The 26,424-nt window shown below is 38.0% G+C and overlaps 4 protein-coding genes and 2 long non-coding RNA genes across 7 annotated transcripts; 4 read left to right on the top strand and 2 right to left on the bottom strand.

The window, feature by feature from the left end:
* Positions 1-6,182: 6,182 nt before the first annotated feature.
* LOC145217797 (uncharacterized) lies at positions 6,183-6,754 on the bottom strand. The gene is made up of 3 exons (XR_013857496.1): positions 6,536-6,754; positions 6,377-6,455; positions 6,183-6,312 (listed from the first exon to the last, which is right to left on the bottom strand). It is a non-coding gene; the product is annotated as an uncharacterized LOC145217797 (long non-coding RNA).
* Positions 6,755-8,697: 1,943 nt separating this feature from the next.
* On the bottom strand, positions 8,698-9,849 carry LOC145217788 (uncharacterized). Of its 2 annotated transcripts, none has more exons than XM_080085132.1 (6): positions 9,715-9,849; positions 9,496-9,550; positions 9,320-9,367; positions 9,208-9,258; positions 9,094-9,150; positions 8,698-9,024 (listed from the first exon to the last, which is right to left on the bottom strand). In XM_080085132.1, exons 1-6 carry the CDS (start codon positions 9,748-9,750, stop codon positions 8,840-8,842), a joined length of 432 nt encoding a protein of 143 aa, XP_079941258.1. In that variant the 5' UTR covers positions 9,751-9,849; the 3' UTR covers positions 8,698-8,839. The 2 variants fall into 2 exon arrangements, with proteins under 2 accessions (XP_079941258.1, XP_079941259.1); XM_080085133.1 differs by having other exon boundaries at positions 9,211-9,258.
* Positions 9,850-13,780: 3,931 nt separating this feature from the next.
* LOC145219567 (EPM2A-interacting protein 1-like) lies at positions 13,781-14,305 on the top strand. Its single transcript, XM_080086915.1, has one exon. The coding sequence runs from the start codon at positions 13,781-13,783 to the stop codon at positions 14,303-14,305; it is 525 nt and encodes a 174-aa protein (XP_079943041.1).
* A 388-nt stretch (positions 14,306-14,693) lies between these two features.
* LOC145219566 (uncharacterized) lies at positions 14,694-17,438 on the top strand. The gene is made up of 5 exons (XM_080086914.1): positions 14,694-14,859; positions 14,986-15,134; positions 15,340-15,405; positions 15,709-15,843; positions 16,700-17,438. Exons 1-5 carry the CDS (start codon positions 14,694-14,696, stop codon positions 17,045-17,047), a joined length of 864 nt encoding a protein of 287 aa, XP_079943040.1. The 3' UTR covers positions 17,048-17,438.
* A 4,702-nt stretch (positions 17,439-22,140) lies between these two features.
* LOC145217802 (uncharacterized) lies at positions 22,141-23,761 on the top strand. The gene is made up of 3 exons (XR_013857501.1): positions 22,141-22,245; positions 22,311-22,525; positions 23,580-23,761. It is a non-coding gene; the product is annotated as an uncharacterized LOC145217802 (long non-coding RNA).
* Positions 23,762-25,335: 1,574 nt separating this feature from the next.
* LOC145217791 (uncharacterized) lies at positions 25,336-26,064 on the top strand. The gene is made up of 3 exons (XM_080085135.1): positions 25,336-25,496; positions 25,623-25,675; positions 25,902-26,064. Exons 1-3 carry the CDS (start codon positions 25,388-25,390, stop codon positions 26,004-26,006), a joined length of 267 nt encoding a protein of 88 aa, XP_079941261.1. The 5' UTR covers positions 25,336-25,387; the 3' UTR covers positions 26,007-26,064.
* Positions 26,065-26,424: the final 360 nt, after the last annotated feature.

Genomic DNA, 26,424 nt, shown 5'->3' with positions numbered 1-26,424 from the left:
TTTTTTATGGTCTGCAGCTCAGCTAAGACAGAATTTAGTTTGGCAGCCATTTCATCTTTATTGTGATTGATTTGGGAAATAAGTATATCCATTTTGGCTGAAACATTGCAAGTGCTGGCATTTTTCTTCGGTGTAGTTGGAGACATTTTACAGATTCACAAATCTTATTTACTTTACAATTATTGTATTCATGTACTTCTATAAACACCTTATTCAAATAGAAACAGAAAAATTCCTATGTAGGAATGAGACCCTATTTCACAATGAAGATTTTATCTCGGACATAAAAGATGCTGTCATGAACATACCACTGTCAACTGAAACCATATTACACCGATTTACTTTATTTAACCACATATTTAACAAAACACTGCAAGACCATGCACCACTTATCACAATGACTAGAAGAAGAAGAAAATTGGCCAAAAAACCTTGGATAAGCAAGGGTATTTATAAATCAATCAAAGTTAAAAATAAAATGTATCATGCATTATGTAGGTCAGGGTTTTCAAGTACAAGTAAACATAACCAATATAAACAATATCGCAACAAGCTGAACCACATTCTGAGAGAAGCTAAACATAGGTACATTGAAAAAGAACTAACAGACCATAGAAATGATATTGGTGGAATGTGGAAAATTATAATGGTTTGTTGTCACGAAACCAAACTTCTCCCAAAGCTCCTGCAGAACTAAAGCTAGATGGTATAGAACATTGCACCACAGACCCAGTCACAATTGCCAGCAACTTTAATCAGTTCTTTGCCAACATCGGACCAAATATGGCATCAGCTATTCCACAACCAGTTGTTCCTCCATCACAAAGCCATCATCCTTCTTCTTCTATGACACTATCCCAGATGAGGTGGAAATGTATATATCCACTCTTGACAGTCGTAAATCTGTGCCCAGTAACGAAATTCCTATTAAATACATCAAAATGGTTAAAAGCATCATTTCACCTCTGCTCTCAGAGACTTTTAACTGGTGTATACAACATGGGGAATACCCCACTAAACTTAAAATAGCAGAAGTGATACCCATTTATAAATCAGGCTCACAAGTTGAATGCACTAACTACAGACCAATTTCACTGCTATCCCCTTTTGAAAAAATATGTATCAACGTTTGTATGACTACGTTGAAAAAAAGGGAATGTTAACAACTCACCAATACGGCTTTCGGTGCAACCGGTCCACCTCCCTGGCAATTTACGACATCCATGAAAAAGTGTTAGCTGTTCTCGATCAAAAACAATACGCATGTGCGATTTTCTTGGACCTGTCAAAAGCGTTTGACACAGTCGATCACAGGGTTTTGTTGTGGAAGTTGGAGCATCAGTATGTAATACGGGGAAGCCCCTTAGAACTGTTCCGTAGTTACTTAAGTCACCGCAAACAATGCACACGTATAGCAAACGTAACATCACAACTGCTAAACGTTACGTGTGGCTGCCCTCAAGGTTCGTCACTGGCTCCTTTACTCTTTTCGCTTTATATAAACGATTTACCAACGGCATCCAAGTTCACAACGAAACTCTTCGCGGATGATACGTGTTTAAGTCATCAGGGTCTCTAGACGACCTGCAGGTGAAAGTAAACAAGGAACTCATTTACGTTGATAACTGGATGCGACACAACAAATTATCGCTTAATACGAGTAAAACAACGTATTTACTGTTTTGTCCTTCCAAGCGCGCAAACACGCAAAAGTTTTCCATTTCCATAGGATCGCAGCAAATACAGCGTTCGACGCAAACAAATACCTCGGGGTTTACATCGACGATCAGCTAAAGTGGGAAAAACACATAGCTCATGTGGAACGAAAACTAGCACAAGCCTGCGATATCATGTACAAGCTGCGTGACTACTTTGGACAACAGTTTCTCCGCATGATTTACTACTCCTTTGCGTACCCCTATCTGCAATACGCCGTCGCCGCTTGGGGTAGCGGATACGCTGCAGCAGTTAAAACCCTCAACATCAAACACAACAAAATTTTGCGAGCCATCACCCGCAGCACTTACCGATGTCGCGCCACCCCACTATACCATGACTTTTACCACCTCAAAGTAGCTAAATTGTTGCATGCGTTTCATTCTGGTGCACTACCTTCCACATACAACTCCCTGTTTACACCTACTACGTCAGTACATAGCCACAACACCAGAAGGGCTGACAGTGAGAATTACTTTCATCCCCGGGTAAACACCGCGATCGGCGCAAGATCAATTTGCCATTGAGGTCCAAAAGTATGGGAAGAAATACCACACGACATTAAGTCTCTGCAACGCTCGTCCTCTTTCAAAAAAAGGTTTCGCTCGTACCTATTGAAGCAATACGACCCCTCAATAAGTACTTCTCGCTCATTCAAGGTTACATAAAACACAGCTTGTTCCCTCATACCAAATTACACTTTTTTTTGCTTTTAGTGTGTTCTTTTATTTGTTATATCATACCAATTAACTAGATAACTTAGTCACACACAAAAGAACAAAAAACTGCCGTAGGATTCGGTATTTTTAGATCAGCCATTCGGGTCGAAGACGGTGCAGCACCTTCCACAGCGAACAACATCTGGGATCTCGCCATCGATCCTACAAGCGCAGAGGAGGAGATGCTCGACGGCAACATTCTCATCGTTGCAACGACCTGTCCTCGGGACACCCGGGTCTGCCGGGATCACAGGAAACGTTCCCAGGAACCGAGCTGGTGTTTCCGTTTAGGCGGGTTTCATTTGGCCAGCAGAACCTGCGGGTTCAACCACCGTCTTATGCAACCGGACGTACCCCGCCAGGTTCGTGCGGTCGGTTGCGATCCTACGGCAGAACACACCCAGAAAACGGATTTCAACCAACATTCAAATAACAGGACACTTGACTCGATAACCCACGTTTTTTTTCGGTGTCCTTGCTGTTTACTCAACTGCCCAACAATGGATCTGTGATGATTTAGTGACAATGCAAATAAAATTTTGACTGGACTTGACTTGATCTGATTCAAAGTAAAAATATGCCGCTTTAACGCATATAACAATACCGTGTCACTGTATTAAAAATGTACATTAAACGCGTAGTAAGCATACCTGCTCAACTGTATGAGTTAATAAACGTACTTGTGCGCTAGTGATTTGGTCGCTTCGGCTACCGAAGACCAAAACGTCATAAACAAACAAACAGCAACGTATTAATTAAACTAATCAGTTTCGTGTGTAACTAGATTACTAGACAATAAACACAGTGTGGTCCACAAAAGCATTTGGTTGGCATTTGTTAAAACATTCGTGTATTTACCCTTAAGTAGATCTCCCGAGTCTGTTAACTTTACAGTGCTTGACATAATGAAAGTAAAACAAGAAAAATAAATTATTTAACCTCTTTTGACATTCAGCAAGTCAATTGTAAGGTTTTAGGTGTGAAGTCTTAATTAATGTTTCGGTTTTGGCCCCAAACTTTTTGTTTGTGGGTCAGTGCGGTTATATCAATAAATAATTTCCGTATGTACACATCATGCTAAACTCGTAGCACACAAACACAATTTAAGTAAGTTCGTTCAACAATAAACAAAGGCAAAAATGAGCTTTTACCGAAAGCAACCCCCTAATGCTTCTGCACAGATTAAAGACATCCTTAGATGAGAAGTTGAGAGAAGAACAGACAGGCTTTCGTTACAACAGGTCGTGTTGTGACCAGATCTTTGTGCTTCGGAACATTGTGGAGCAGTGCCTTGCATTTCAGAAACCCCTGTTTGTCAACTTCATTGACTTCAGGAAGGCATTTGATAGTGTGCACCGCAACACTGTATGGCAGGTGCTACAAAAATATGGTGTTCCACTCAGGTTTATAGATACCTTTAAAGACATCTACGAAGGATCAAGCTGCTGCGTAAAAGTTCAGTCAGGAAACACCGAGTTCTTTAGAATCAACACAGGTGTTCGCCAAGGCTGTGTCTTATCACCCCTACTGTTCATTACCACTGTCGACTATGTGATGAGAAAGGCAATGAACTATCCACAGTTCGGCATCTCATGGACAAACCACAAGCGCCTTACGGATCTCGACTTTGCAGATGATATTGCCTTGCTCGCAGTCGATGACAGATCTTCAAGAAATGACCAACTCATTGGCCAAAAATGCAGCAACAGCCGGTCTGACGATTAACAGCGACAAGACTAAATTACTTCGAGTTGGAGGGGAAACTCAGTCTAACGTACATTTAACTATCAATGGAATTGAGCCTATTAACAACATCACAAGGTTTACCTATCTTGGCAGTGTGTTTACAACAGATGCTGATGTGGAGGCGGACATAAATGCCCGCATCGGAAAAGCTGCTTCTGCCTTCAGAAGGCTCAAAACAGTTTGGTCAAGCTCCAAAGTTTCGAACAGTGGCGGCTCGTGCCTAAAATTTCTGGGGGTGCTGCTCCGAGTCTGTGTATTTGCATTTCCATGGAAAACTGACACCGTAAAACACGTGACGTCGCAACACAACTGTCTAATTTCCGATAGGTGGCGCAAAGAACACTTGCGCCCAAATGGCGTATTATATTAGAAAAGTTTACCGGTGTGTTTTTTACTTTTTGAATCGTGTGACAAAAATATCTAACATAAAATAGCGTCTTAAAAGGAAAAAAATACCAAGCTTACCCGTTTAAGTGTGGCTTTTTACTTTTGTGTGAAAAATATGTTACATTACGTTGGTAATTTCAGCAGAAAATGGATAAATTTACATTTAACAACTGTAAAATAAATGACATAACAAGTATGCGAAATGGTGGGGAAAAGGTAAATGTAAAATAGCTAATGTAAAAGTTCAATATAAATAATTCAAAATATTGTGTTTGTTGCAGAGAAAACGGAACTTAAAACCAAGAGAAAAGAGGTAAGATTAGGGTTTTATTGTGAAGTAAAATTGTTTTTATGTATTGCATAGTCCTAAGGGTTCAATATACATCAATTATTTTTTAGATTTATACCGTACCAGCGGTTTTGTCAGCTGCAAAGGTGAGTGAATTTTTTTTTCAAAGTAAGTTTTATAGGTGTATGTTTTATATAGCCCCAAACCAGCCTTTTCATGACGCCACACAACCATCAACATCCCAAACCCCTGGCCCCTCTCAACAACAGCCCCAAACCAGCCAAGTCTTTCATGACCCTACACAACCATCAACATCCCAACAACAGCCCCAAACCAGCCAAGTCTTTCATGACCCTACACAACCATCAACATCCCAAACCCCTGATCCCTCCCAACAACAGCCCCAAACCAGCCAAGTCTTTCATGACCCTACACAACCATCAACATCCCAAACCCCTGGCCCCTCCCAACAACAGCCCTAAACCAGCCAAGTCTTTCACGACGCCACACAACCATCGACATCCCAAACCCCTGGCCCCTCCCAACAACAGCCCCTAACCAGCCAAGTCTTTCATGACCCTACACAACCATCAACATCCCAACAACAGCCCCTAACCAGCCAAGTCTTTCATGACCCTACACAACCATCAACATCCCAAACCCCTGATCCCTCCCAACAACAGCCCCAAACCAGCCAAGTCTTTCATGACCCTACACAACCATCAACATCCCAAACCCCTGGCCCCTCCCAACAATAGCCCTAAACCAGCCAAGTCTTTCATGACCATACACAACCATCAACATCATAAACCACTGGCCGCTCCCAACAACAGCCCCAAACCAGCCAAGTCTTTCATGACCCTACACAACCATCAACATCCCAAACCCCTGGCCCCTCCCAACAACAGCCCCAAACCAGCCAAGTCTTTCATAATCATACACAACCATCAACATCATAAACCACTGGCCGCTCCCAACAACAGCCCCAAACCAGCCAAGTCTTTCATGACCCTACACAACCATCAACATCTCAAACCACTGGCCAGGCCGAAGAACTGCCCTCACCCTCTACTGGACCGACAATCTTTGCTTCTTCAATATAACAGGTTATTATGAAACTTTTACATGCCAGAAACGTAAAAGATTACAGTTTTTTGTATTAACCCTTTTTTTTTATTTACCAGGGAGATCTAGAAGAACAATTAGAAGAAATTCAGCTCAAAGAAGACAACAATTGTTGTAGACTCTGAACGGCCGACCTGCAAGGCTGAGCCTCACAAAGGGGTTTGTCACGTTGAAACACGCCCCGCCCTTTCCCACACAAATCACACTTCCCGAATCACGTGTAATAATCCACAGCGACAACAGCGGCAACAACCACAACGTCGTACACAATCAGGAACGGACAGAAACAGGGTTGAGAACGAAAACGGGAACGAAGACGGGAACGGTTTTCTAAACAAGAAAACGAAACACATTGACATATGTCAACGCGCAAAAATGCCAATGTCTAACTTACCAACTATTTTGCGACACAGGTCAACAGGTACAGTACACGTATCAACAGTTGCAAGACGATGAAACAATCGCTGCAAGCACTATAGAAAATTCAGCATGCCATAAGTCACACATAAAAGCCATAAATTAATTTAGTTCACAAGTCAAATAAAACACTCACCGACAATCACGGGAAACAGCCTTCACTTGAAGTTTAATTAGTCAGTCGTCACAATATTTAATTTAGCCTTATTCGTCTCTAAAAACGCAACACAAACGAATTTACCTAATGCAGTAATAAAGTCAACTCACTCGACCACGTTGTACAGTAAAATGAACCAATCATTGCAACATTCAGACAAAGGCCTTCCAATTTTACTGTTACGCACATGGCTATTTGTAACGTCATAGCGGGCCAAGTTAATCATGCATAACTGAACGTGGAAATGTAACAATTGTTTTATATAAGGGTGGACATAGGCACAAAACAAAATCTGTAAAAATATTGACATCACAGAGTGGCATAGGTACAAAACAATATAGGTACATATATTCACATCACAAAATAGCATAATTACACAACAATAAGCCTATTTACATGATCGGGTTAGCGATGCGCGTTAGCCCGCATAGAAATCTATCGCGGGTGTTCCCCGTTCTACCCCGCTAAGCACCTCAATTTACATGGCGCGTTTTCGTAACCCGCTTGTTTGGTGCAGGCTTCGTGTGATTTTTTATTTGTATCTTACAAACATTTTTAAAACTTGGTTGTTACAAAGCATTGTTTTGATGTATTGTGATATTAAGGTAAAGGAATTTAGAGTTTTCAATTGATAAGAAATGGACACAAACAAGGCTCAATTTTACCTCTTGTGTTGCAAATACTTGCTGCAAGTATACTCAGTTTTTTCTTATTTTCAAAAACGTCAAAGGTCAAGAAGGGTATTGTTTGCAGTTTTATCAAAAACAAAATCTAATCAGACAGAGAAAAAGTTAAAAAGAATTTGGATGTTACCAAGGTACTATGCATTTCACTGCCGACTTATCTTAAGTTTCAGGTTTAAAATTTTTGTATTGCTTCAGATCACAAGATTTTTGGGAAAAAATTGTCAGGAATTTTGATGATTCCCAGTGGATAAAACATTTTAGAATGCGCAAAGCTGACTTTGAACGATTAGTTGGGTTGGTCTGGAATGAAATGAAACCTGGTTAGTTGACAATTCTTTTTTTTTTGTTTTTTTTTCAGTACTTTTGTATTTTTCAGACGAATTTGCTGTTAGACAACCAATTGATACAAAAAAACGTGTTGCCATTGGTTTATACAAGCTTGCATCCTCTGCTGAGTACAGAACCATAGGTGAACTGTTTGGAGTTAGTGAAGCTTCTGTACATAACTGTCTATTGCGGTAAGTTTTGAGAATTATATTCTTGTCTAAAACAACTAAAAACTTGCTTTTGTATCAGGTTGTGTAATGCCCTCGTAAAACAGATAACAAATCACATATTTATGCCTGGCAATGAAGAGGCCCAAGAAATAGCCAGAAGATTCGAGGAAAAGTCACACTTTCCTCAGGTATGAGAAAATATGTTTTAAATTTGCAAGGTGTATATAATTGCTCTTTGTTCCTAGGTAATGGGCTGTATTGATGGTAGCCACATAGCAGTAACTGCTCCAGTTAAAGGAAAAAAGGATTACACTAACAGAAAAGGTTGGGATTCTTTGGTTCTGCAGGGTGTTGTGGATGACATGTACCGGTAAGCAAAGTTATGTTTTATTTGTATACATGAGGTCACTCGATTTTTTTTCAGTTTCAGAAACATTTCTGTAAAAATGCCAGGAAGTTGCCACGATGCTACAGTCTTCAAGAACTCTGGATTATTTAAAAATTCCAATATGCTTCCACAGGTTGGTATTTGATACACATGGTGTTTTAGTGATAAAGTGAGTTTTAAATGTTGTTTTTTTGTTCAAAGGTCCCGATTGTAATTGAGGGATTTCGTGTGCCATTACTAATCCTTGGTGATCCAGCATACCCACTGCTGTCCTGGTTAATTAAGCCATTTATTGGTTCAAATCTTTCAGCAGAAAAGGAATCTTTCAACTGCTATCACAGCAGTGCACGAATAGCAGTTGAAAATGCATTTGGAAAACTAAAGGCACGATGGCGTATTTTAAGAAAAATTTAGTGTGATATAACTTTTGCTCCTAAAATCATTGGGGCTTGCTGCATATTACATAATATGTGTGAAGGTTTAAATGTGCCCATTGCTGATACTGTGGGTCGACTGCAATTCACTACTGTTGTGCCTCAGCAGCCAGTTAGTCGTCCATGTGATGCTGCAGACCAAGATGGTGTACTATGTAGAAATGCTTTGCTGTCACATGTTGTAAAATCTTTGCCATTGCGTGAATCTAGCCGCTTCCTTTAAATGACCTGCTTTGTTATGTTAAAAAATGCTGTACACATACATTGTTTTGTGAATTTTATTCTTCAGTTATAGTTGAGTCGCTGAGTACCTCAACAACCATACACTTAGTAAGTTCAGCCACACCACTTGCGAAGTCACTTCTTATTTCGGTCATTATTTCTCTCATTAACTGGCGATCCTTTTCACAATTGTCATTGTAAACCTTCACAAATGTAGAGAAGGATGCATCTTCAGATGATTCTGGAACACACACATACAAATACTGACATAGTGTAGGTTTTGCAAAAAAAAAAATAACAATGCACTCACGATTTGTACGGCGTTTTTTTCGTGGTGGCTGTTTGGTTCTGGAGTTTGGCTCTGGATCTAAAAGTAGAAACAACCGAGTTTAAAAGTTAAGTTTTAAGATTTGTGTTTAACTGCTACCTGCACTCTGTGAAGTCTGTGGTTCTGCAGCAGGGGTATCATTACTTGCTGCAAAATAAACATAGGAAATTTTAATAACTGAAAATCAAGATGTACTGTTAAGCAATACCTTCAGGTTCAGGTGTGCCGATTCCTGTTTCTTCAACTACTGTATTATCTGCATTTATTAAGAAAGTATAAGACTAAACGGAGTTACCAAGTATCCCTAACTCATGCAGTAGAATTTACATGTAATGTTTAGAAGGTAATATACATCAATAAATGTGTATCAGCTTGAAGTCTTACCATCTGGATCTTTACTTGGTCCGGCAAGTGAATCCACCCCACTGCTACACATTGCCTGAATAGTTAAAAAAATCCTCTTTTATTTGGACTTTGCCTGCCTATACACGAGTATTACTGTAATAAAGTATCCACCACATTAAAATGTACCGTAAAGGTACTGCAATGTAATTAAACTTTAGCTTGCAGCAACAAAAATGTAATGTATAAAAAAATATGAACCTTTGCTGTTGGTCTGTGTTGAAACAGTGAGTTCATTTTTGTGTAAAACTCCCACTGGGTTCCTCTATTAGAAGCACCAGAAGTGTTTAAAGTTACTTTGATTTTATTGTATGCTTTTTTGAGATTTTTCCATTTTTCACGTAGCGACGCAAACCGTGCGTCAAAATATGCGGGTTAACTTAGCGAGTTAACTCGGTTAATTTGTCCATGTAAAGAGGCTTAATAGTACAAATTAAAATCACACAGTGGTAAAAATATGGTCTGCAATAGCATTACGAATGTGGCTGTCAATACGCGGATCAGACAGTGTTGATGATCGCACTTGATTTTCATTCTCAGTGTCAAGTGGAACTGGTGTTTGAGTTTCCTCACATAGGTTGTGAAGAATGCAACATGTTCCAATGACCAATGGAATTTCATCAAGATGTACGTCTAATTTTCTTTTCAAAATTCCATGGCAACATAGGGTAGGCAGCATCACCGACTATCATCAATGGAATCTCCACATTGTTGATTGTGATGTTACCCTAAGCAAATGTAAACGAATTATATATTAATTACTTGTTGTTCCGCTTTATTGGTTGTGTAAGTCATGGAAATGCGCTTTTTGGCCATTCGCTTTTGTCCGACTGTGACAAATGGCCATTTTTAAAAGAGCCCTCACAATGGCACCAAGCAACTGGTGAAGAGAAAAGACTATTGATGAATTTTCTGTTACTGAAAGAATGGTCAGAGAGAAGCTCGAACGCTTGAAATTTCAAGTGGGATCTGTTCCTTGCCATTACCTCGGAAGGGAAAATCACTTCCAGAAAATATAATCGGTAAGGTTAAATGCTTTTACCAAAATAATGAAAATCCTAGAATAATGCCAGGAGTGACAGACTGTTAGCATCAAAAAAAATAAATATGAACAAAAAAGGTTTCTTCTGTGCACATGACAAGAGCTTATATCATTCAAAGAATAAAACCAATAAACAAAAATTGGATTTTCCAAATTTTGTACGCTTAAACCTAAATGGTGCGTCAGCGCTGGCGCATCCGGAACACACTCTGTGTGTGTGTGTGTGTGCACAATACACCAAAATGTGGTGCTTTTGTTGCATGGCGCACAGATGGAAGAATCATATAAAGATCTTATAAAACTTGCAGACCCTAATTCAGCTATTATTCTAATGGATTTCGCAGAAAATGCAAATGTTTTCTGTCAGAAGAGTTGCAACATAATGTTGTGATGGTGTAGCCTACTTGATTCAAAAGAAAACCATTGAGATACTGGAAACGAAAATTCAGAATTTACATAATGTAGAATACTTTACTGATGACTGTGCTGCACAAGAATTGCAAGTCTTTTTACAGTCCAAACATAAAGTTGATTTTGGTGTATAAGCAGATTGGTCTTTTTTTGCCACTAGTCACGGAAAATCCCCTTGTGACGGAATTGGTGGCAATGTAAAAAGATCAACTGCAATGGAAAGCCTTAGACGACCATTAGAAAATCAAATACCAACCGTTTCTGCAATGATGACTCGCTGCAAAGTAAAACTTCCCACTATCTCATTTCTTCAACTACTCAAAGAAGATCTTTTAGATGAATTAAGAACAGGTCTCAGTGCTCGATTCAAGAACGCATCCACAATTAAAGGAACCCGTGGATTTCATTATTTTAAGCCACTTGCCTCAAACAAACTGGGCATAAAAAGGATTAGCAGTGACATTCAATTTTCTCTAGTGGAATCTGTACAGTCTTGTGCTCAAGATGTTTCATCACAACTTCATGTAACAGAAGGTCAATTCAAATGTGTTGTGTTTGATCAAAAATGGTACATTGCTGTAGTTAAGGATGTTGACAGTAATAATGAAGATATTTCAGTTGATTTTGTGCACCCAAATGGCCCTTCCCGCTCTTCCATTGGCCACAACAACCTGATGTCTGCTGTGTTCCATTTCAGCATGTCTTGTGCCCTACTGATGTTTCTTCACTCGTCACAACCAGAGGGCAGTACCATCTCAATGTGAATTGTGACGAAATACGCTTTCAACATCACCAGCAAGGTCAATAAGTAGCAAATTTGTTCACATCCCTGATGCAAATAAAATGCGGCTCATGAGCGTGTAGGATTAACACCCGAACTGTCGCATACGAAAACACGTGAATGTTCACGCCAAACAACTCCTCCGAGGGCAGGAGATCTGCCACTCTAACCCCAGGAAATTTAGATACACTAACCCCGACGGTGGTCGCGTACCGTTCACAGTATTTAGACGCGTCCTTTCCACTAATTTAATTGCGGTACGTGAAGCGCCAAACAGCGGGAAAAAACATAAATTGTCAATAAAAACTGTTGTTGGCGGCACGATGTCACATATCACGCCATGTAAATCGTAAATGAAAAATGTCATGGCTCCTTACGAACCAACTCGAGACAGTTCAGGGCCGCAATGTAACTCTTCAAATATCTCCAGGGTCCTAATTACTCTTGTCCCGGGCAGCACCGTGAAGCATGAAAACAGCTTTCCTCGATGTGCTGCGAAGGACAAACCCGAAACTGACGTTTGCTTTGAAAGCCATTCATTGCCAAGTTATTGAAAATCGGTGTTCGATCTTCCACTGTTCGACCGCGATTTCACTTGGAGGCGACTGGATAGACAACTACGACAGCCATCATGACCTCTCTTGTGTATACACAATCTTAAACACTTATGGACCGGTGCCACAACAGAAAAATAACTAATTTTTAACTTATTATTTATATTTCTCATTAGACCAGCCACTCTTTTTTTGTGGAAACAATACAACAATGCTAGAATTAGAATTGTCTCCCAGTATACATGTTGTGCAGACATGGCGTCAGTGGTAAGGTGACCAAATATTAGCAAACATCAAGCAACAAATCTACTTTTACCTGTTTAGTGCTTTGACAACATAATCATACGAATGTAGATCTAAATTGATGTCGTGTTTAAATGTTTTTTTTGTACGCAGTACCACTTCATGTACATATTATTTTACGGCTTTAGGTTGCACCGAAAGTCTAACGTACTAATTTTGATGAGCTTTACAGTGAGATGCAGTAGCATTTGTGCGGGATGCACGTGGTTTTACGCCACTCTGAAATGATTTGCTGTAACTTAATGCACAAGAGGAAGGGATCTGCTATTCATTTGACTGGTAACTGTAATAGCTGTTGTTACGTATAGAGCAGCGATTCTTAACCTTCTTTGTCCCCCTAAGGCAGGGGTGGCCAAACTACGGCCCACTGTGAACAAGAAGTGCAACAGCGCTGGCTGCTACTAGCAGTCGCTTGTGGCAAGCGTTGTTATTTTTAGAATAAATGCTCTTGCAGCGTTATTTTCAGAATAGTCTGCCAACCATGACGTAAGCAAAGTATATGTAAAACACAAGTAGTCCAACCCATTGTTACGCGATAAAGCTCCATGGACGCCATTTTGTGTCCAAATTAATACATCAGGTATACGGAAAACACATAAATTGTTTAATTTTACAAACTAGTGGACTTTAACGCGAAATTGATAGACAAAATCGAATAAAGCTTTGGGGTTCTAACATTTGAGCGTGTTAACGAACGCTGAATGCAAATATTTTAAGTTTACATGAAAAATAAGCGGCAAAATTTACATGAAAAAATAGCAATTACGCTTTTAATATTACGGTGAAATGTTAGAACCCGAAAATGTCATTCAATATGGCGAATCTAATTCGCGTTTAAGATCTACAGTTTGTAAATATCAGACAATTTATGTGTAATTTTCCTCTACCCACTGTATCATTTTGGACACAAAATGGCTCCATAGGCTTTTTTGCGTAACAATAGGTTGGACAACTTGTGTTTTATATAGACTTTGGACGTAAGTAGCTAACATAGCCTGTATGTGCTCTTTTTCACATCCCTTTGGACTACTAGCCTACTTTGTAAGAAATCAGGAAGTTAATTGTTCCGGCTTCGACTTTCAGTATATTACTTAGCATGTAAGAGACAATACGCACAGTGGATTTTCTTCTCAGAAGCAGCAATAATTTTATTTTTTCTCTACCTTATCAGTTAAAATGTCTCCAACGAAAAAGAGAAAAGTAGATGATGAATGCCGAGTTTTTAAGGAGGAATGGACATATCAATATTTTTTCACTGCGGTAAATGGGAAAGCAGCGTGTTTAATTTGTAATGAGGGAATATCAGTTTTTAAAGAGTATAATTTGAAAAGACACTATAATACAAAACATGCTGGATACAGTGAAGGACTATCAACAGAGCAAAAGGTTAAGAAAGCTGCTGAAATGGTGAAAAATCTAATAAAGCAACAGTCGCTTTTTTCAAAGACACAATCCATTCACATTTCAGCAACAGAAGCTAGTTTTTATATTAGTTACAAAATTGAACAAAGCAAAAAAACTTTTTCTGATGGAGAATTTGTAAAAGACTGCATTGTGGATGCGGCACGCATACTTTGTCCAGAAGCACAGAATAAATTTGAGAATATTGCACTATCAAGGAATACAGTTATGAGAAGGGTACAAGATATCAGCAAAGATTTGTCCCAGCAGCTTCACACTGCTTGCCAACAGGGGTTGTGACATTTTTGGGACACCTGTCACGTTTGGGACAGGTGTCACGGACACCCGTTGTATGTCACCAAATCAGGGACAGGCTGTCACTAAAGTCGCTGCGGATTTGGGTGTCCCTAATTTTGGGTGTCCCTGATTTTGAGTGTCACCAAGAATAAATAGCTAGATTAGCTAGATATAAGCGGTAGGTGTAATTGCTTACTTGCAAGATATTTATTGACATTTATAAGTATTATTGTTTAGGAAACGGCAGTTAGTATTGACATTTGTAAGTATTATTGTTTAGGAAACGGCAGTTAGTATTGACATTTGTAAGTACAGTACTATTGTTTAGGAAACGGCAGTTATTATTGACATTTGTAAGTATTATTGTTTAAGAAACAGCAGTAGTAAAACAATGTTTGTTGAAAATATTGATGAGTTATTTGAAGAAGTGGAAGGCCTCACCTACTGTCCATTGTGCCAAGCCGGTGATTTAAGGCCGAAGAATGCTACAGTCACAGAACATTTGAAAATTCACCACATCCCATACAGCATTAAATGTCCCACAAAAGAAAAAACAAGTAGGTTGATAATTGCAACTAGCATATTGACAATGTAATAATTGATGTTACTTTTAATTTCTTTTCTGTGCCAGCTATATTACAAAAGATTTTGGAATTAACATGTATGTAACCATTGTTTTTCAGTTATTTCCGTACCATGCAGAAGGCTATGCTTACCCCAAACCTCCAACAATACAAAATTTCGCTCACACTTTCACTGCCCTTTTTGCAAAAGAATATTGACACGGAGTAGTGGCCTAAAAGCACACTTACGTAAGTATGGCTGTCAAATTGTAATGCATTTTGCAACTTGTTATCTTGATAATGACTAAAATAACCCACCAATAAAGTAAATCACATTTTATTTCTTTTAGTTTTTGTATTTTAACTTCTGTACCAAAGTATGAAAGAATTTAAATTACAAGGAATGAAACATTACAATATGATCAAAACTTAACTTTGGTGTTAAGCTTTGTCTAAAATTGTTGTCAACTTCAGAAAAATGTGGCAATCAGGAGGCGAAAATCAATGCGAATACTGAACCTGAAAAATCTGTTCAGAATGGTATGTAAAATATGACCTCTTCAAATTCAAGGTCTTTTGTCCTTCTAATATAATAGATGCATGGCTAATAAATGAATAATTTATGTGAAGAATAAAACTATGAACATTAAATGCCAAAAGTTTATCACAAATAAATACATTTTTTCAGCCCCAGTCAATCAATTGTCTTGCCCACACTGTAAGAAGCAATTCAGTACAGTTTCAAGCCTGAGAATACATGTTCAGCAGCAACATCTGCAAGGCGTAAACCTTTTTCCAGCGATTTGTCTGGATTGTGATGAAGGGTTTTTTTTTGTTTCTAAGATTAAGCATGGACTAATCCATGTACAAAAAAGTCTAAAAAAGCAAAAGATTTTATGCACAGAAATTGATTGCATTGATATGATGAAAGCCGCTGGCAAGATAAACCCTGGAAAAGAATGTGAGCATCTTGAAGCGGTAAAAAATGCACATGTTCCAGAGATAAAAGCTTTAGATCAGGGTTATTCAACGGGGGCGATTACGTCTACCGAAGGGGCGATGGTGACAATTTTGGAAGTTAGGGGGCGATTTTACTACAAAGGGGGGCGATTTCAACATTACTGATTGTATAAATATGTACAAGAACTGTGAGACTCAGCTAACTTTAACTTACAAGCAGATATAATTCGTGTTGCAAACAAACACCAGTGATAAGGGACGCATCAGCTTAAACATGCTGCTATTTGAATACGTTGTGTTTACTGGTGATTGTTTGTACGTTTTGTGATCCCGAGAGCAAGGTTGGGCATTTAATTTGCCACACGGGACACTTTATTGAGGCTATGTATGGTGACGGGCCATACTTTTTTAATACAACGGTAATGAGCTTTACCTCAAACTTGTTTCGCTTTCACACTTCTTACAACCGCTTCCTTAACTGCGAAGTATTTGTATCATTTAGGATTCTCCTCTACAGAGTAATGGACCACTGTTTTCAACAAAAAAGGCGATTATTTGCGCATAATCGTAACATTGTTTTGTCTATGATGTAATGAATTTTAACAAATCTTGGATGCGTTAGTTAGAAGAATTGTGGTAAAATGGACCTTGCGTGTTGTAGCAATTAAATTAAGTTTTAGCTGTTAACTGAAGCTTTCGTGTTGCTGGATGAATCTAACCGCCCACGTCTGCTCAAAAAGCAGAACTTTTGTACAAATAACAATCTCATAGGGGGGCGATTTGGAGACAATTCCTTAATAAGGGGGCGATTGAGCCAAAAAGGTTGAAGACCCCTGCTTTAGATGAACATTTTTTGCAAGATCTTGTTTCAAAGCAAATCATTTCAGCAGAAACGAAGGAAAGATGCATGGAAATGTTTAACACCAGCATAGAGTATAAATGCCCACTGATTGTTTTTGGGGACTTCGAGGAACTTGGATACAGTGCAAGAACTCTGTATTATTCGGTTTTTACTGGAAAGGAGAAGTATTTTTCAAGGCTGAAGCGTTTAAGAGTTACCTATGATACATTTACTCATAACTGGTCATGTCCAATGTCAGGCAGCAACAGATCTTGTGTGCTTGAAGCAATCTGCAAGTGGTATATGTGTCAATATCAAGTGGAAATGTTTGCAGAAAATAAGACCAGGTTTGATTGTAGGGTGCAGTGTGCTTTTCCTTGACTACAGAAAAAATGCTTGAGGTTAATTTTCTTGTATTGTATGGCAGATGTAAAAAGTTTGCATCAGTTTTGTAGTAAATCTGTGAGTACAGAATCAAAAGGTGAAGCCATTTTATAGTCAAGAATTCTTTATTTTAATTTAAAAAATATAAATTATTTTTGGCCAACATTGGACTTTTATGTAGATTTCAGTCTTTTGAACTAACTACCAATGATAAATTTTTGATGGAATATTTTATGACGAAAAAATGTATACCCGAGACATTACCCACAAGTCTTGAATGCAATGAAACAAAACCAACTAAAATTCTTACTCCAAGTGAAACAAATTGTCCAGCATGTGGCAATGTGTTGACAAATGAGATGAAAAAATTGTGTACAATATATGGAGTGGAAAGTATTTGGCGAGGTAAGGGCTTTTCTTCGTTAAAATTGCTCAGCACTAAATTGTTGTTGTTTGCTTGTTAGGTGTCCCGATTCTTCAAAAAAAGTGCAGTAAATGTAACTTGGATGTAAGATTTCAAGAGTTTACATCTGGTCTGCACAACTTCAACAATGATACTCTGATAACTATTAAACTTGTTTCACATCTTATCAAAGGAATAAAGGTGTCAAAAATACATTTCCTAGTAGCAACTGTGGTTATTTTTAACAGTCATATTTGTGTTGGGTTACTGGATTTGAAATCCAACCCTTTGTAAGACAACTTTTCATAATATTTATAGCAATAACTTCAATTGTCTAACATGAATTGATTGTATTTCTCTTTTATTCAGAATCATGTGGCTGAAGAAAGAAGTTTAAAAGTTATATTTGATGATCAGCCATTGCCAGTGTCCTGCATAAGAAATGCAGTTTATCATTTCATTGCAATGCAAGAAATTGATTATGGGTCAAGTCAAATTCAAGTCAAATTTTATTTGCATAGTCACTTCATCATTACAGTTCCATTGTTGAACGGATACGTAAACAGCAAGGACACCGAAAAAACCGTAGGTTATCGAGTCAAGTGTCCTGTTATTTGAATTGTGGTTGAATTCCGTTTTGGGTATGTCCTGCCGTAGGATCGCAACCGACCGCACGAACCTGGCGGGGTACGTCCGGTTGCATAAGACGGTGTTTGAACCCGCAGGTTCTGCTGGCCAAATGAAACCCGCCTAAACGGAAACACCAGCTCGGTTCCTCGGAACGTTTCCTGTGATCCCGTAGGCAGACCCGGGTGTCCCGAGGACAGTTCGTTGCGACGATGAAACTGTTGTCGTCGAGCATCTCCTCCTCTGCTTTTGTAAGATCGATCTCGAGATCTCTGATGTTGTTCGCTGGGGAAGGTGCTGCACTGTCTTCGACCCGGATGGCTGATCTGAAAAAAACGAATCCTACGGCAGTATTTTGTTCTTTTTATGTGACCAAGTTATCCAGTTTAATGATGTAATAGTATGGAATAAAAAGTCAAAAAGTAAAATCACACTAAGATAAAACTGAAACACACACAAAAAAAACACGAAAGAAAAAAAGTGAAAACTGTGGTAGTTATGACGTAGGAGAACAAGCTGTATTATATGAATTCTGGTATAGGCGAGGACAGGAAAGTGAAATAATTGTTGAGGGGTGATATTGCCTTAATAAATACAAGCGAAGCTGTTTCTTAAAAGAGGACAAGCGTGACAGAGACTTAATATCGCGTGGTAAGTCTTCCCATACTTTTGGACCTCGATGACAAATTGATCTTGTGCCGAACGCGGTGTTTACGCGTGGATGAAAGTAGTTCTGGTTTTCAGCCCTTCGGGTGTTGTAATGGTGTACTGACGTAATAGGTGTGAAAAGGGAGTTGTATGTGGAAGGTAGTGCACCAGTATGAAACGAATGCAGCAGTTTGGCTACCTCAAGTTTGTAAATGTCTTTAAATTTTAGAAGACGCAAATCATGATATAGTGGAGTAGCGCGACATCGGTAAGGGCTGCGAGTAATAGCTCGCAAAATTTTGTTATGTTTGATGTTAAGGGTTTTAATTGATGCAGCGTATCCGCTACCCCACGCCGCGATCGCATATTGCAGATAGGGGTACGCAAAAGAGTAATAAATAATACGGAGAAACTGTTGTCCAAAGTAGTCACGCAGCTTGTACATGATACCGCAGGCTTGTGCTAGTTTTCGTTCCACATGAGCTATGTGTTTCTCCCATTTTAACTGATCGTCGATATAAACTCCCAGGTATTTTGTTTCTGTTGATCGCTGTATTTGCTGAGATCCTATGGAAATCGAAAACTGCTGCGTGTTTAAGCGCTTGGAAGGACAAAACAGTAAATACGTTGTTTTACTCGTATTAAGAGATAGTTTGTTGTGGCGCATCCAGTTGTCAACATAAACGAGTTCCTTGTTTACGTTGGCCTGTAGATCAGTCAGAGACTCTGATGACATGCTTAAACACGTGTCATCCGCAAAGAGTTTCGTTGTGAATTTAGATGCCGTTGGTAAATCGTTTATGTAAAGCGAAAAGAATAAAGGAGCCAGTGACGAACCTTGAGGGCAGCCACAGGTAACGTTTAGCAGTTTTGATGTTACGTTTTCTATGCGTGTGCATTGTTTGCGGTGACTTAAATAGCTACGGAACAGTTCTAAGGGGCTTCCCCGTATTCCATACTGATGCTCCAACTTCCACAACAAAACCCTGTGATCGACTGTGTCAAACGCTTTTGATAAGTCTAGGAAAATAGCACATGTATATTTCTTCTGGTCAAGGGCGGCTAACACTCTTTCATGTATGTCATAAATTGTCAGGGATGTGGACCGATTGCATCGAAAACCATACTGGTGAGTTGTTAACATTCCATTTTTTTCAACGTAGTTGTACAGACGTTGATATATAATTTTTTCAAAAATCTTAGCGAAAGGGGACAGTAATGAAATTGGTCTGTAGTTAGTGCATTCAACTTGTGAACCTGTTTTATGAATTGGTATTACTTCCGCAATTTTAAGTTCAGTGGGATATTCCCCATGCTGTATACACCAGTTAAAAGTCTCTGAAAGCAAAGGTGAAATAATGCTTTTGACCATTTTGATGTATTTGATAGGAATTTCATGACTGGGCACAGACTTGCAACTGTCAAGAGTGGATATATACATTTCCACCTCATCTGGGGTAGTGTCATAGAAGAAGAAGGATGATGGCTTTGTTGTGAGGGAAATATCGGGTGGTGGCATTACTGGCTGTGGAATGGATGATGCCATATTTGCTCCTATGTTGGCAAAGAACTGGTTAAATTTGCTGGCCACAGTGATTGGGTCAGTAGTGCAATGTGCAGTGCCATCTAGTTTTAGTTCAGTTGGAGCTTTGTGTAGAGTTTGTTTTCGGGACAACAAACTATTGATGATTTTCCACATTTCACCAATATCATTTCTATGATCTGTTAGTTCTTTTTCAATATACCTGTGCTTAGCATCTCGTAAAATGTGATTAAGCTTGTTACGGTACTGTTTATATTGGTTGTATTTACTTGTACTTGAGAAGCCTGACTTACATAATGCATGGTACATTTTATTTTTTATTTTGATTGACTTATAAATTCCCTTGCTTATCCAAGGTTTTTTGGCCAATTTCCTTCTTCTTCTAGTCATTGTGGTTAATGGTGCATGTCGTTCCAGTATTTCGTGGAATAAATGATTAAATGAAGTGAATTTATGCAATATGGTTTCACTTGGTAGTGGTATGTTGCTAACAGCATCTTTAATGTCTGAAATAAAATCTTCACTGCAAAATGAGGTCTCATTTCTGCTTAAGAGTTTTTCTGTTCTATCACCACAAGTTGAATGCAATAACACAAAGACAGGAAGATGGTCTGAAATGTCTACAGTCAGTATTCCTGATTTGCAGGTAATATTTTGATTGTTGGTATAAAAATGGTCAAGGAGTGTTTGGCTATGGTTTGTTATACGTGTGGGTTGACATATTAATGATGATAGACCATAAATTTCCATAGAATCTAAAAAGTTTTGAATGCCTTTTGCTTCCTTGTGCTGCATGAGGTCTATGTTGAAATCACCACATAAATAAACAGTTTGGTTGGCATCATTTAGTTTATGCAATGTAGATGATAGTGCATCCTGGAACACTTCAAATGAATGCTTTGGATGTCTGTATATTACTCCCAAAATAACATTTTTGTTTTTCAATTTAAGTTGGACCCAAAGACTTTCAGTATCTGGGACAGTAATTTCCAAGTCTGGTCTTATACTATATGCAACATGTGATTTTATATATACTCCAACTCTTCCGGCACTATGGGGAGTATCAGTGTGATGAAAGTTATATCCCATAATATCAGCATCAGTGCTTATGCCATTAAGGGTTATTCTAGTCTCAGTTATCATAACAATGTCAGGGGATCTGACCATATCAGACAGGAATAGTTCTAAGGCAGGTTTATTTTTTCTTAGGCTTCGAATATTTGTGTGCAATATATACATATCTTTGTTGCTATGTTGCTTCAGAGTACAGTTCAAGGATGCACAATCATAGTAGTCTGAATGGCTGTGACTAATGTTTGCTAGTAAACAGGGTGGATGTGTAGTTTTATTGGGTGAAATTACATTTACTAGCTCTAAGTTACTGATATTGCTGAAGGGTAAATTGGACAATAGGCATCGGGTACAAAAGTATGGGTTGTTGCTGTTGAGATCACTTGTGCATTTGTTACATTTCATGTGAGAAAAGGATTAAGGAATTTTGTAGATTAAACTGCAACTATTGTAAATAAATCTTATGCCTTACCAAGTCTTTGTCACTCCGGATGGCTATGATGTTATGGGTTCCAATGCATTAAGTGTGGCTCACATCCAGGTATTCTTATAGCCGATGGAAACTGGAAAAATACTTGCCTCCGACCTGGTATGAATTTTTTTGTAAAGCATGATAGATTTTTTTTATTCGGTTGTTTAATAATCGGGCATACCCAAAATCTTGGTTTAGGCAATATGCTTATTTGTCATTAAAGGTTTGAGAGAGGGGCAATAAAAAATACATTTTGCTTATTAATAAAAACCTTCCTAAATCTAAACTGTTTTTTGTTGAATAATAATTTGTTGTACTGTACTTGGCAGTTGAATGTGTGAAAAAAGTTCAACCATTGCCCAATGATGAAATTGACATAGAAAATGCATGGGAGAGTTATGCAAAGGAAATCATTGGCAGAGGATTTTTCGGTGAGTTAAACACTATTTTTTATGCAATTTCCTGCAAAAAAGGATTTCGTACTAAAATATTTTAGGACCAACAAAAAATCCCTGGAAAGTAAAAATCTCCTATGAATGAGTTGCTCCATGGATCGGTGCATCTTCTAGAAAAGCAAGGGTGGTTCCAAACACTGAGCACAGGAAAGGTGCAGCGTTAAACTGTTCCAAACCGGGTAAAACAGAAATTGAGGAAAAACAGGAAAAAATTTCTCATGACGACATTTTGGATGCCCTTTTCAATGCAGACCAGGTAAGAAAAAAACTAAACTGAGAATTACACACTTCATGTTTCATACATAAATTCTTCAGACATCAGCCAAGGCCCTGAAAAATCTTTGCAACATGTTTGGCGTTGGTAGCAGTGGCAGTGCTGATGATATGATCAATAATCTCACAGAGCTGGTAATATTCAAAGAATATTTTCCAAAGGCTTTTTAAGAGTTTTAGGGATATTGGAAACACTGACCTCATGATTAACACAAGTGTCTGTGAGCAAAGAAACGCAGACATGGCCGCAGACAGGTTAACATATACTTTGTGCTTGTTTTTTCAATATGGTAACATTTTCCATTTTGCTCAGATATTCCTTTTGCGGCATGGATTTTGTAATTTTTTTATTTCTGAGTCGTTTTTCAATCCACTTGAGAAACAAAGGTGACAACCAAAAGTATTTCAACAAATTAAAACGCCAATTCGGAGATCTAGCACATGCAACTGATGGTGCTATTGTGTCTCTCCTGAAGGGTACGTGTAGCTTTGAAATAAAGGTTTATTATAATAAAAAACTCCTATACTACACAATGAGCTGTAATAAAAAAAGAACTACTGTAAAAATCGCACTAGCTTTAAGTCTTAGCAAAGTGGGCAAGAGAAAAATGCATTTGGTCAATGTAGTAATTTGTGATGATAACTGTCAGGCAGAAAAATGTCCTATTCTATACCATAATATACCTTTTTTATTTGTAGACAGGCGAATCTTTCCCAAAACAACAGTCTTGAATGTTCCGACAAAAAAAAGAAAAATCTTAACAACACCAGCATCACAATTTCAAGAGGTGGGTTGCAGGTCACACATGTGTATATGCTTGTTTGTACATTTCTAATTGGGCACAGCATACAGCATTGTTTTGGAGAAAAATGGTTTAAAACTTGATTACCTTTAATGAAATATTAATTAGCATCCTGGCTGTACAATTTTAACATTAACAATTTGCTACTTAAATAACTCAAAGATAACATTAATATTGTCATCATTTTGTCTGGAATTGAACATACACTTGTACAAAAATTTTTTAACATAATAGGTTGCAGATGATGCAAACGAACAAAAAGGCTTTAAAGTAAGTAATGACGAAACTGGTGAAATAAACGAGGATGTTCCAAGTGAAAACAGTGAAATAGAAGATTCAGGCACAGTTGAGAACCTTCAAATTAGTAATGAGGATATTGGCACAAAAATTGAGGATGTCCCAAGTGATATGAAAGATGCAAGCACAGTTGAAATGCAAAATGAGGATGTTCCAAGTGAAAAAAATGAGGTTTCCAGTGAAATAAAAGATGCAAGCACTGTTGAGAACCTTCAAATTAATAATGAGGATATTGGCACAATAACTGATGAGGTTCCCAGTGAAATAAAAGATGCAAACACAGTTGAGACCTTTGTAATGCAAAATGAGGATGTTTCAAGTGAAAAAAATGAGGAGGTTCTCAGTAAAATAAAAGATGCAAGCACAGTTGAGACCTTTGAAATGCAAAATGAGGATGTTTCAAGTGAAAAAAATGAGGAGGTTCTCAGTAAAATAAAAGATGCAAGCACAGTTGAGACCTTTGAAATGCAAAGTGAGGATTTTCCAAGTGAAAAAAATGAGGAGGTTTCCAGTGAAATAAAAGATGCAAGCACAGTTGAGAACCTTAAAATGATAAAGTTCCAAATAAGAACCAAGATCCAATAACAGTCCAAGATGTTTATTTGGGCAATGCAGACACAAAGAAAAACAATATTGCACCAAAAACAACCAGTGTGTCACATACTAAAGGCAAACATTGTCCCACTCCCTCCTTGGTTTTTGTTGCAAAGAAGGTGTGGGAAGAGAAAAAACACAATATGATTGTTGCATTGTGCAATAAGGGTGTGTCCATTTTGCGACACTCATCGTTTTGCACCTTAGCTGAGACAAATTGGCTTGATGGAGAAGTAAGTACTTACAATTTAAGGTAATATGTGATTAATGTTCAGTGGTTTCAACAGTTTCACACTTATGCTGCATGTATATATAATTGCACCATCTTGATGCAACACCAGAATGGTTTGTTAGTATTAGAAACCAAATGTTTACAATTGTGTGTGTTCATTTCTTGCAGGTGATGAACTATGCACTCAACTTGTGTGCAAAAAATGTTTTTTTTTGTTTTGGACTCCTTTATTGTAAACTGTATTTTGGACAACAACTTTAAAGTGGCAAGTCGACATACACTAAATAATGTAATCTCACTATATTTGTTCAGTTATATTTTAATTGTGTACACAAATTAAGAAAATGGTAATGTTTCAGGTAACATTTTCAAAGTATGATGGAATTATGGGAGCATACAACCTACACGGAAATCACTGGAACCTACTGGTAAAGAGTAAAAAGTCGTATGTGTACATTTTGTCATAAGCTTGAAATTAAATGTCCAATGCTCCAAGTTATTATATTTATAACCAGTATGTTATTATAAATATATAAATACTGCTTACAATTTTAATATATTACTTGTGTTGTAGTTTGTTCATTGGAAAACTCAGACTCTGTACAAAATTGATCCATATACTCCGAACACAAGTAAAGGATCTGATGCAATACCAAAATTCAAGTAAGTGGATTCTAAAATTTTACTTATCAAGCCATTTGCATTAATGTTAGATCATATATTTTATTCTTAGAACATATTTGTCACTTCATTCTAATGATGATGACAAGGATCTTGAAATAAAAGCATACAAAAGCCTAAACCATCCAGTGCAAACTGATGCACACAACTGTGGAGTGTTTGTATTAAAGGTAAAAACTTAATGCATGTTTGAAAGCCACAATTGAAATTTTATTGCATTTAGATTGCTGAATGTTTGATGAACAGCTGCGGGAAAAATATTCCCAAAAAAGTAATGTTTCCTAGTTCCCCAAGGGCTATGGTTAATCTCAGAAATAAAATTGGACAGCAAATACTAAATGAATCAGGTAGGTTCATTTGAAAATTAACACTTCCCACTTTTTGTTATTAAATTGTTCTTTTTTTATTTAACTTAAGCATTGGCTATAATTTTGTTGGTTATAGCTGGCACTGTATTTTTGTTTTGTTTTTAGAGAACATTGTGGATCTATGTGCTCAATGTGGAAGCACCGCAGATGGAAATTGGGTGTGTACTTTTTCATTGCTTTAATCTAATTGACCTGAAATTTTTGCATAAAACAACTGCAGATTAAATTTTTTTGAAGTCAAATCCATTTTCTACTGATGTTTGTAAATACACTGTATATAATGTGATCTTAAATGATATTTGTCATTGCCACCCATTTTCCTCATGTCTACTGTGCTTGTCAAAATACTTTGTTATTTACATAAAACATTCTGTGTGTCAATAGATTGGATGTGACAGTTGTTGGCGATGGTATCATTGCCATTGTGTTGGAATTGACTCTTTGAGGCTCAAGGCACTGAAATATTGGCAGTGTCCTGTCTGCATGTAAAACTTATTTGCCTTTTTGTGTTTCATGGAGTTACTTCGTTGAATAATAAAACCTCTTTTCAGGACCTTTTCGTTTTTTTTCTCGCTGTTAGCAACATTGTTTTATAACGAGTCATTAGATTGGGTTGAAACTAAATAACAGTAAAAAACTACATGTCTTTGCACTTCCACAAAACCAAGTAGGTAATGCTAACTAGACACGAAAAGTAAATCCGTATCACACAGTCACTGTATGTGACAGAGCGTCAGCCAATGTCACAAATCAGGGACACCCTGTCACAAATCAGGGACACCTGTCACAAAATCAGGGACACCTGTCACAAAATCAGGGACACCCTGTCACAATTCTGGGACAGTCTGTCAGTGACAGGCAGCGAGTGACACCCTGTCACTAAATTGTTACAGCCCCGTCTCCTGCT

This window comes from Phallusia mammillata, chromosome 3 (genome assembly GCF_965637545.1).
Source record: "Phallusia mammillata chromosome 3, kaPhaMamm4.hap1.1, whole genome shotgun sequence".
NCBI classification, from domain to species: domain Eukaryota; kingdom Metazoa; phylum Chordata; class Ascidiacea; order Phlebobranchia; family Ascidiidae; genus Phallusia; species Phallusia mammillata.
The sequence above is the reverse complement of the archived record's forward strand: the minus strand, read 5'-3'. Positions and strand labels throughout refer to the sequence as shown.

Excerpts from the sequence above, each read along its gene's own strand:
- LOC145217788 (XM_080085132.1), bottom strand. The coding sequence starts at position 9,750 with ATGAACTCACTGTTTCAACACAGACCAACAGCAAAG. Across the intron at positions 9,151-9,207 it reads GACTTCACAGAGTGCAGGTA|ATCCAGAGCCAAACTCCAGA; the intron begins GCAGTTAAACAC and ends TTCTACTTTTAG. Across the intron at positions 9,025-9,093 it reads AAAAAAACGCCGTACAAATC|AATCATCTGAAGATGCATCC; the intron begins GTGAGTGCATTG and ends TGTGTGTTCCAG.
- LOC145219567 (XM_080086915.1), top strand. The coding sequence starts at position 13,781 with ATGTCTCCAACGAAAAAGAGAAAAGTAGATGATGAATGCCGAGTTTTT.
- LOC145219566 (XM_080086914.1), top strand. The coding sequence starts at position 14,694 with ATGTTTGTTGAAAATATTGATGAGTTATTTGAAGAAGTGGAAGGCCTC. Across the intron at positions 14,860-14,985 it reads TCCCACAAAAGAAAAAACAA|TTATTTCCGTACCATGCAGA; the intron begins GTAGGTTGATAA and ends ATTGTTTTTCAG. Across the intron at positions 15,135-15,339 it reads GTAAGTATGGCTGTCAAATT|AAAAATGTGGCAATCAGGAG; the intron begins GTAATGCATTTT and ends TGTCAACTTCAG.
- LOC145217791 (XM_080085135.1), top strand. The coding sequence starts at position 25,388 with ATGAACAGCTGCGGGAAAAATATTCCCAAAAAAGTAATGTTTCCTAGT. Across the intron at positions 25,497-25,622 it reads GCAAATACTAAATGAATCAG|AGAACATTGTGGATCTATGT; the intron begins GTAGGTTCATTT and ends TTTTGTTTTTAG. Across the intron at positions 25,676-25,901 it reads GCACCGCAGATGGAAATTGG|ATTGGATGTGACAGTTGTTG; the intron begins GTGTGTACTTTT and ends GTGTGTCAATAG.